The sequence below is a fragment of the Kryptolebias marmoratus genome, linkage group LG14 (genome assembly GCF_001649575.2).
Source record: "Kryptolebias marmoratus isolate JLee-2015 linkage group LG14, ASM164957v2, whole genome shotgun sequence".
NCBI lineage: Eukaryota > Metazoa > Chordata > Actinopteri > Cyprinodontiformes > Rivulidae > Kryptolebias > Kryptolebias marmoratus.
In genome coordinates this window covers 2,503,863-2,514,765 of record NC_051443.1, presented here as the reverse complement: position 1 = coordinate 2,514,765, position 10,903 = coordinate 2,503,863, and the positions used below count along the sequence as shown (strand labels likewise).

The window sequence follows — 10,903 nt, the reverse complement described above, 5'->3', positions numbered from 1 at the left end:
CTTTTAAAAACACACTTTTATACTTTGGCTTTTAACACACCGTGATTTTTGTCTTTCTTGGCACCTAAAACATACCTGCTGTGAACCCGTATGTGTATGTCTCTTTTTATCTATTTATCTTTTTTATCTGTTTATTTGTTTTATCTATTTTCTTTTTACTGTTTTTATCTATCTATTGTACAGCACTTTGGCTACCCCTGTGGTTCTTAAAATGTGCTGTATAAATAAAGTTGATTGATTGATTGAATAGAAGTCTCAAGGTTACCTGTGGTTGCTGACTGGTTCAGAACCGAGACAGAAGAGGTATTTTAGCACTTTTGTACCTGTGAAACAAGTTTCATTAAGGCAGAAAGGCCAGCAGGAGACATCCTGTCTGTAAAATAAATGGATCCGTTAAGTGGGCGATTTTCCATATAGTCCAATATGCTTAGGATATTGTATATGTGTGTGAATGAATGAATGAATGGTGCACCGAAAAAAAAAAGAAAAAGAAAAAAGAGCAATGGGTTTTCTGAACAGGGAAAGTTTGAGTGTAAAGAAAGTCTGAGTGGATGAGGAAGTGTTGAGAACAAATGGGTTAAGTTGCTTGGTGGAAAAAGAGAAACAAAAGGGTTAAATCAGCCTTTTTAAAAAAAAAAAAAAAAGCTGGGAAGAAAACAGGAAGAGTATGTGTAAGTATGGAAAATGGGAAGTTTGCAAAGAAAGCAACGAAAGGGAGAGATTTTAAGGAAACAGGGATATATATATTTTTTATTTTCTGCATTGTGTGGGTGGTTTTTTCACAGCAATAGATGTCTTTCACAGTTTGTATCTGTGTGTATCAGTAAACTAAAAGGGTTTTCTGAGAATTCCACAGACAGACTGATCATTGCTGTGTTTTGTGTTTGGACTAGTTTAGAAGGGATTTTGTAGTTTTAAGGTGTTCCGGAGCGAATGTGAATTAAAACAGTTGACAGATTGGCTGTAGCCCCAGTGATCAACATTAGAGGAATCTAGAAGCTTCTTGGTCAGATCTGAAAATCGGGTATGACACCATTCACAAACTCTAAAATCACGTGTATGAAATACAATGGCTGATAAAATGTTGAGTGAATGAGCTTGTTGTAAATCCGGCCTTTTGGGGTCGGTTCTTAGTGAAATTTGGTTTGAATGGATTAAAACTGTTAGGAATAGGTAAAATAAATAAGCAAGGAATAAATAAATCTAATTAATAATAGGTAAAAAAATAAAGAATAGATAAGAAAATTAAAAGAAAATAGGAAATAGCAGAGGTAAGGATCTTTACATGGTTTAAAATTATATGCTATGATCTAGTGTAACATGAATAAAAAATTTTAAAAAAACAAAGAGGCTAAGAAAAATAGCTGAATAAGAAAGATTGAAAGCTGGTTTGATGCATAGAACTCAGAAAACTAACAAATAGAGATGATGGTGAGTTTGCTCAAAGCTGTAGGCTTTTGATTTGTGAAGGCCTAGAAAAGCAGTCACATGATGTCTCCCCCACTATAAAAACAGCTTGAGATAACAAAGAACCCCTCTTCTCAAATCAGCTCCCTTATCAACCAAATAAAAGCAGATGCCATTGAGTGATGTCAATGAAGATTCAGCAGGCATAATAAAACAACTCCCATGCCTGAGTAATAACACACAACCTGTTTAAAGTTAATTGTTTTACTGAGTTGGGTTTTATAACTCAAGGAGTTTTACAGTCTTCCCAAAAGTTTTCAAAGAGCTCTTTCTTTGTTGGGCATCTTGATCCTGAGGGGATGACCTGTAGTAAAAACATTTACAACTGGGTGTGATGGGGTCTGTGTGTGTTTGTATAGTAAGAGAGGTGCTTTAATTAACAACCCCCCATGTTATCTTGTGTGTTTCAGCTCTCATGTATCAGAGAAAGTGAGAGAAATGCTTGGTCTCAGTTGTGGTTTTGTAAAAAATGGATTATGAATTGTGGCGTGTTCATATTATTCATCACATAGGTCAGAAAATGGATAAAAGATAGTAATGAAAATGAGTTAAAATTATTAGAAATACAACTGGCAAAGGCACAGTTAAAAGATTAAAGAGAAAGGTGGATGCTTAACAGATGCCTTAGGGGTGCCCAGAATTTGTGGGCAGCTTTTTCTATGTTAAACCCATGGTTTTAGTCACCATTAATGGCAGAAAACACATGTGTATGGTTGATACTAGACTGATACTACTGCGTTTTGGACATTCTTTGACTCATGACCAATGAATTGATGATACCAGACAGTGTGCAGTTGACCTTTCCAGATGGAACCTACAGTGTTGTGCTACAGTGAACACGCTGCGTCAGATGGCACAGAACCTGGGGATTTTGAGTGGCTCCTGTTCAGCTGAACAACAGGCTGAAATATGGTGGGAAATATCAGATTTCCTTAACACATCTCTTTGTGAGTTGGATCCAGCTGAGATGCCTGGATTAGCATCAAATGGCTAATGACCTGCCCTTGGACAAGCCTCACTGTACAGTACTGTTAGCAGCAACATTTTCTGAGTATTTGATGAAAGCTACTGAGATTTAGCTCCAGCATTAGTGTGTGTAACTTTTATAGAAAGAGTTGTATTTTCCACAGGCCTACAGCTGATGCCATTTAAAAAAAAGTTATATTCTGAGTCATTCTAAACCAGTTACTGTTACAACATTGATGAGAGTTTTGGAATTGATAAATTATAGCAAAAATGACATTCCTGATTTTAGCTGCAAGTGACGCCTCTGAGAAGCCTGATTTCAGGCTATAAGATATAAAAACTACTCATCTTTGCTGGAATGGACAGAGGATGCAGACTGAACATTTGTAGACATAGACATAATATAGTTTGATGCATATGCATTTCAGGGTTCAGAATTTTCATTATTATTATTTAGTCTAAATGTTTGAACAGAATGAAATTGATAATATCATCCTTTTCAAAGGGGGAAAGGTACATCAGAGAGGAGAATTTTGATGTATTATAGTTTAAAATTAGGCTAAATTGAAATAGGACATACATAATGTAAAGTTATTTCTTGATTTCCTAGGTTATATTTTTCAGCACAAAGAACAGAAAACCTTAGACAACTGTTAAATAAATCATATACATTTTACAAGTAAAGATATGTACAAAACAAAGAGATCATAATTGTGTAAATGGAAACTTTTAAAATATCCTGTGAAGGAACCAGGAATAAAGTTGTTTTATGTTGGATATAGTTAACACAGTAAGGCTGGCACATTGGTGACCTCTATGGTGGGACTGAGAGGGAAAATGGTTTGAGTTCAAATAAAATATTTGATGCAATGTATCATTCAGGATCTCAAGGGCTTATGGAATAAGCAAACAAATACTGAAAAAAGGTTTGACTAAAGTCTGCGCAGACACTAAATTAAAATGAACTGAAGTTTATTCATTAGTATTGTTTAATTTGAGATCCACTTCAAAATGCTACTTTGATTTTGAGTCCACAAGGTTTTATTAGTAAGAAAAAAAATGCATTGTGCTTCACTTTTGTTTTATTTTCTTTTATTGTCTTTTATTTATTAGCATTACTGTTTATTACTTTTGAAGCTTCTGGGAACAACAGGTTACTATTATCTGGGATGCTAGATACTGTAAAGGATGGGAATGTTAGTTTTAATGGCCATGCACATGCGACCACAACACAAAACTGGAGTAAGTTCATAATACTGTACAGACGACCACCTCAGACTGGACTGACCCCTTTGGAAGGCTCTCTCCACAAACATGTGTGACAGTAATATAATAGCCTATTGTTATAACCTCTTCAAAGCCTTGTTTCAGAAACAGTGTGAAAGCTGCCCTCCCCCACCAGCTGAAGGGCTGAGCCAGTTGAGGTGGTTCGGGCATCTGGTAAGATTGCCTCCTGGACACCTCCCTAGGGAAGTGGTCCAAGCATGACCAACTGGGAAGAGAACTCAAGAAGACCTAGGACAGGCTGGAGAGGCTATCTCTTGGCTGACCTGGGAACACCTTGGAATCCTCCCAGAAGAGCTGGAAGAGGTGGTTGCTGAAAGAGATGTCTGGGCATTCTTTCTCAAGCTGCTCCCGTCACGACCAAACTCTGGAACAAGTGGCAGATAGTGAATGGATGGATGGACTTTTTGAACTCTTTGGTCTAAAAATGTTAAAATAAAAAAAATAAAAAAATAAAAACAAAAACATGGTATTTCTTGTCATGCTGGTTGTTTGTACTGTGATGCTTTAAAAAAATTTAGCCCATTGTGCCTACTGGAAATACCAGCAAACAGTTGCTGGTATAAAACGTAGGGATGCCATGTCATTTAGCTTCTTTTTTATATAGCCTACCTCACAGTTTTCTTTCCTTCTTGGTGTTTTCCAGGTTGTTACCTACCAAGTAATCCAGAGGCTATAGTGCTGGACATTGACTATAAGTCTGGAACTCCTATGCAGAGGTAAATATTTGTATCTCATGTAGGAGTTCTTTTTGATTAACCTGATACTGTTCGGTCTTGTGTATGTGTTTTCACAGTGCTGCCAAGGCACCCTACCTGGCTAAATTTAAAGTGAGGCGCTGCGGGGTAAGTGAACTGGAGAGGGAGGGTCTTCGGTGTCCATCAGACTCACTGGAGGACGGAAAGGAGAATCCAGATGGGTCATCCAGGGTTTGTTGGCAGGCAGCAATCTTCAAAGTGGGAGATGATTGCAGACAGGTACACACCTGTCTTTAACTCACTTAACACATTAACTGTGGAGAAGAATCTCTGTTACGTCTGTGTTTTTCTGTGTTTTTCAGGATATGCTTGCTCTGCAGATTATTGGGCTTTTTAAGAATATTTTCCAGCTGGTGGGTCTGGATCTGTTCGTCTTTCCCTACAGAGTGGTTGCCACTGCTCCAGGGGTAAAACACTTTATCACTGAACATTAGGGGTGTTATGAAATGACCAAGTCATGGTTTGGTGTAGTTTGGTTTGGTAAGAGGGTCAGTTTATATATTTATATGATTTGTACATTCATTGTTTTGTGCCTATCTTTTGCTGTTCTCTCTTCAGGGTTCACCACAGTGAGTCATCCTCCTCCATCTCACCCTGCACCTGTTCTGCATCCTCTGTCCTCTCTAACTGCACCCATATATGTCCTTTTTGGCCTTCCTCTTTGTCTTTTTCCAGGCTGCTGCATCTCCAACATCCTTCCACCAGGATATTCAGTATTCTTTCTCTGCACATTTTTATACCATCTCAGTCTGGCCTCTCTAACTTTACCTCTCAGTTATTAAACCTGTGCTGTACCTCTGATGATCTCATTCCTAATCCTATCCATACTTGTCACTCCCAAGGAGAACGTCAGCATCTTCTACTCTGCCACTTCCAGTTCTGTCTCCTGTTTTTTTTGTCAATGCCACTGTCCCCAAACCATGCACCATAGCTGTTCTCAACACTGCTGGTAAACCTTTCCTTTGACCTTTGCTGCCACTTTTCTGTCACAAATCACTCCTGACACTTTTCTCCATCCATTTCATCCTGCCTGGACTAACTGCTTCACCTCTTTACCACACACTGCATTTCTCTGGGCAGTTAACTTGAAGTACTGCACCTTTGTGACCTCTGCTCCTTATAGCCGTAAAAGCCCACCTGCCTCTGTCTCATTCACACACATGTACTCTGTCTTGCTACAGGTGACTTTGAGCCCTTGTCTTTCAAGTGTATACCTCCACCCATTCAAGTTCTCTTTCACCTGTTCCTTGTTCTCATCACAGATCACAATGTCATGTGCAAACATCATAGACCACAGAGATTCCTGTCTGACCTCATCTGTTAATCTGTCTATCACCACAGCAAACAAGAAGGGGCTCTGAGCCTATACTCAATGCAGTCCCACCTTTACCTTAAAACTATTTGTTGTTCCTATAGAATATCTCACAGTTGTCCTGCTGTCCTCATACATGTCCAGTACTACTACTACAGATTTTCTCATACAACACTACAGCTCCTCCCTCAGCACCCTGTCATATGCTTTCTCTAAATCCACAGACACAATGAAGATCTTTCTGATCCTCTTTGTACATCTCCATCAGCATCCTCAAAGCAAACAGGATATCTGTAGAGCTCCTTCTTGGCATGAAATCATACTGCTGTTCACAAATATTCAACTCATCAACTTAATTTCACTGCAGTTACTACAACTTTGTACATCACCCTTGTCCTTAAAAATTGTCACCAGTACACTTTTCCTCCATTCCTCAGGCATTTTCTCACTCTAAAAAAATGTTGTTCAATAACTGAGTCAAAAATATCACTGCCAGCTAGGGTTGCCACCTTTCAAAAATGAAAATAAGGGACACCCACCATGGCTCCTTTGGGCCATGACCACCACGGGCCAGACTCCTGTGGGGTCCGCAGAATTGGTATGTTTTATTTTGTGCTGGTGTTTTTAGTAAAGGGGTGATCAAGATCATACTTTAAGTTTGAAATGCTTTATTACCAATAAACACATTATCTTATAAAGTGCAGTTAATTAAATCTTAAATAAAATATGTTTGTGTGGAGTATGCAACAATGAACTTTTAAAATATAAACTAATTAAATTGAGAACTTCATTTAACTTTTTAAGTGCATAACTATAGAGACTGTCGCAGAACCCTGAGGACATTTTTACTTGAAGAAAAAACAACAAAAAATGAAGAAAAACACTTGTAAACTTATCTGCTTATTCAATAAGAAAAAAGTGCAAAAAGTTACTCCTTTCCTCAACAGTCTTGGGTTCATCAGAAGCTGTTATATCTTTTTCCAGGTGCACTTCTTGTTACTCCTTGTAGCACTGAGTAACTGTTTCACTTTCAAAGTGCTGGTGTAAAACTCTGAACAGGACTGCACAAAGTTGAGCGTGATCAGGAGCTCAGTTCTCATGAGCTCCATGGAGCACCTGTTCCTGCAGTCACTCCATTTGTTGGCCATTCTGGAAAATATCCTTTCCATATATCCAGTGGGTGCTTGGATGCTCAGGATGTGGCTGATGATAGACAGATGATGATAGATGAGGCTGAGCTTGGTGGTCACCCTCTCATTGTCACTAAAGGTCAAGGTGGCATGGTGCAGAGAGAGAGAGGTTGCTGTGAAAACAGACAGTTTTCTTCTGAAAAGTTGAACCATTCCTCAACATATAGGAGTGCTGTGGTGAGAAATCCTTTAAAATCTGCCTTTGCCATGTCTGCATCACAAGGACGGATTTGCTACAGCAAATCACTTTAGTTAAGTATGATACTTAAAGTATCTATAAAACTGATCATCTAATCTCTGTGTGAGCTTTAGCTTGAAGTTATCCATAATGGAATATAACTCAACACAGGTGGTTTTATCACTCTCAATCTTCTTTACAACTTCCTCAAAGAGAGAGATGATTTTATTGCAGAAGATAAGGTAAACCTCCACAATTTATAAATCTTCCTCAGTTGAGTACCTTACTGAGCTTTAACAAAGCTCAAAGTTGTTTGGGAAACTCTTCTCCCAGGTTGATGAAGTAAGATTTCAGTGCAGTCCAGTTTTCCATTAGCTGGGTGATAGCTGGATTAAGGGAGAGCCACCTGGTTGTGACATGTCATAGAATTTCCTGGAATTCAACATCACAAAACCGACAAAGCTCTGTGAGTGATTCTCTTTTTTTGACAGATGTAGAAAAAAAGCCTGAGAGCTTGAGCACAACATTTTCCACATTTACAGTGAGCTCGTCAGAAACATGCTTCACTGTGTTGCGCACAATGTGGGCATGACAGTTTCCTTGCAGCAGATCTTTTTTTTCTTCTTCAAGTTGGTGAAGACAGTTGTGAATTCCATAATTCACTTTTGTATTTTCTTAACTAAATGCTGTTGCTTGATCAAATTATAAGCCAAATTTGTCAAGCAACTTCTCTGAGAGCTACAATCCCAGCAGACTCATCTGCATTTTCCATTAAAGCCAGCATTTTATTGGTGACACCCAGGGACATGCGGTCAGGGAATGCAGGTGCAGAGCCTCACCTGTCATCATGACAAGAAAAAAAAAAGATAATATAAAATGAATATTCCACCGATCTTCATGTACGACTGATTTCAAACATTTTTATAGTCAAAAATCGCTGAAATTGCATGTTTCCTGTTCAAATACAAGGGTGAAACGCGAGGTGCGGCAGCAATGAGTCTCACCTTTGAATGCGCAATCCATCACAAACTAGGTTGATACATGCAATTGGCCCGTGCCTGTTGCCATATTGCTGCATGTCGCCAATATAATGTTTGCATATACGTTTATATACCCTGATTTTCCACAGTCTGGCTAATGTCTTGTTAGTGACATATTTAGTTTTGCTGATGGGACAAAACCGCAGTGAAAAGGCACAGGATGAGGCAGGGCAGTACTGTGCCGCACTGAAGGGGGCGTACGTGAGCCAATGGGGGCTTGTTGCTGCTGTTCTTTTACGCAGAGGCGAGTGAGAGTCACGTGAACTGCCGCAAGCTGTTAATTTTTGTGTTTTGCTCCATTGGACTGCAAAATAGTAATTGTAATGTTTTTCTTATCTTTTCTTTAATCTGTATGTGAGAGAGAGAGTGTGTGTGAAGAACGCTGATGAGATATAAAATAGCCAGTAGCCAATTGAATAAGCTACCCTTTTGGGTTTATATATTTGTAAATCTGACTCTAAAGGAGTCAGTGCCTCACCAACCATGAACCTCACCGCACATCACTGGCGACACCTCACTCTGGACTGAAGTATAGAACATCAAGGAGAAACATTCCAGTCTTTATTTGATGTATCCGTCTTAATGGAGAATGGGAGAGGTTTATTAGAGACTTGAGAACATCACCCACTTCTTTTGGAGCAAGGGCATCTTTAATGACTGCTTCTGACTTTGTTCTCCCTAGTCATTATTTTTACTCTTTTTGAATCTGGTAGAATCTTTTGATTCAGTTTATTTGTACAGTCAGCTCTGTTGTAGCTGAGGTTGTCTGACTGTGTGGTACACCTGGGATGAGGAGTGGGATGACAAATTGTTCAATAATTTGTTAATTGGAATGAAGAATTGTGACACTGATGCTTGGCTCTTGTGTTCTTACATGTCTTCAGTGTTGCTCTCCTAATGCATGCTGTCTGTTGTCAGACAGACCACTGTGCAACACTGAAAACACTCTCACATTTTGCAATTTGCCTTGTGATTATCTCCACTGACGCTGTCCAGCTAAGGATGTGCCTTGGAGTTCACTTGGAGTGGACATTTTTTGAAAGGCACAGGTTTTGTGAGCAATACTGGTGTAGGCAATTGTGACAGCGCCACGCGTAGGTTTCTAGGCACAGTCACATAGAGGAGCGGGAGGTGGTGCTTTCGATCATTATTGTTAAATTTAGTCAGTGGCGCAAAAAGTGGGTATGCACTGTATGCAATGCATAGGGGCGTCGCACTAGAGGGGGCGCCAAAATTATGTGGGGAATGTTTTTTTCTAGTCAGCATTTTCTATATTTAACTGCAGTTTGTGCATGTATGAAATGATCAACAACAGAGGAACGGCACTGATTAGGCGCCCATGCGCTCCTTCACCTCCCATCCTGTTGCTCCCCCCTCCTACACAGGTTGCTTGGGCACTCGCCCTTTGAGAACACACTCAGGCGCTTTTTTTTTTCTTTCAAATTTGAATTGTGGTAGACTACGACTCGTAGTGCACTTGACAACAGGGAGCTAAAGATGGGGCAGCAGAAAAAAAAGCTCTCCGGGGCAGAAAACAGAAGAGGGAGAGGGATAATTATGTTGGAGGGATGAAGAAAAAGTTTTCAAAGTGGTTGAAAGACAGTAGGTAAGTAATGTCAGTGTTTCAACAGGAGGGTTGTAAATATTCAGGTTAGCTTAAGCTAGCCTAAAATGACAGGTGGCTAAGATTGCCACCCCGTCCCGTATTTGGCTGTTAAATGTTGCGTCCTGTTTTGAACCAATACAGGATGCGATTTTTTCCGTATTTCTATAATTGTCCGATAGACACGCCTATCACATGCATATTCACACTAAGTGTAACAATAATGACCAAAATAAAACACAGGACATTTTAAGACCAGGCTAGCTAAGTTGTTGTGGCGGGAGCGCGTGGCTCCGGTCCAACGCTGTCGTCATAGTTGCCTAGCGACGGACACAGCGGAGGTGAGCTGCTATCAACCCGTGTCTTTTTAAAATGGCCACCCGTTACCTCACCATGCCATTAGAAGCAAAAACTCTTGCAAAAGTACAGATGTAAGTGGGAAGACGCACATCCCAGGATGAACAGCGTCAGTGACGATGAATACAGGCAATAAAAACAATGTGTTGCCCGGTGTGCTGTATGATACCAGACAGAATGGATCAGTAGAGAAACATTGCAGAAGAACCAGACATTAGTGTCTCTTAATCCCTCAATCAGCTCCTGAGACCCATATGGTACAGAACATTTTGCTGTGATCAATTGAGTTTCTTTTTGTGCTTTTAGTAGACTATTATGGTTTGATTATTGGATTAGGATGTTGAGTTTAGATGATACGTTTTTTCATATAGCAATAATCAAAATAATATAAACGGTATTTTAAAGAACAAATCATACTAATAGATTAACAGTAAATAAATAAATATTGTGAAGAGAAACTGTTTAATTTGTTCTACATTAAAATAGTTTATTAGGGACTTCTGTGTAGGAAAAATGTTTTATATCTTTACTAACATAAAGATATACTTTATGTTAAAGTTTTTGTGATCACATGTTCTGTGATCCATCTTATTTTATTAATGTGGTTTACCAGTTTGGATAACCTGACTTCCTATCAAGCTACAGGAATGAAGGAAAACATGCTAACCAATGCCTCAGACACAGACCTGCAGCCCATGGGTGGTTCTGGACAGAGGCTGACAGAAGTGGCTCTTTGGCTCACTTATAT

General features: G+C 39.3%; 1 protein-coding gene across 5 annotated transcripts in view; it reads left to right on the top strand.

Moving 5' to 3' along the window:
- pi4kaa (phosphatidylinositol 4-kinase, catalytic, alpha a) overlaps nt 1-10,903 on the top strand; it is a 222,391-nt gene that overhangs the window by 183,817 nt on the left and 27,671 nt on the right. For 4 of the 5 annotated variants that reach the window (XM_037979490.1, XM_037979489.1, XM_037979492.1 and 1 more), the window contains 3 exons: nt 4,364-4,436; nt 4,514-4,694; nt 4,778-4,882. In XM_037979490.1, the coding sequence (XP_037835418.1) occupies nt 4,364-4,436; nt 4,514-4,694; nt 4,778-4,882 (359 nt within the window). Of the gene's footprint in view, nt 1-4,363; nt 4,437-4,513; nt 4,695-4,777; nt 4,883-5,033; nt 5,045-10,903 lie in introns of all 5 variants that reach the window. The other variant, XM_037979493.1, reaches the window with a different exon arrangement.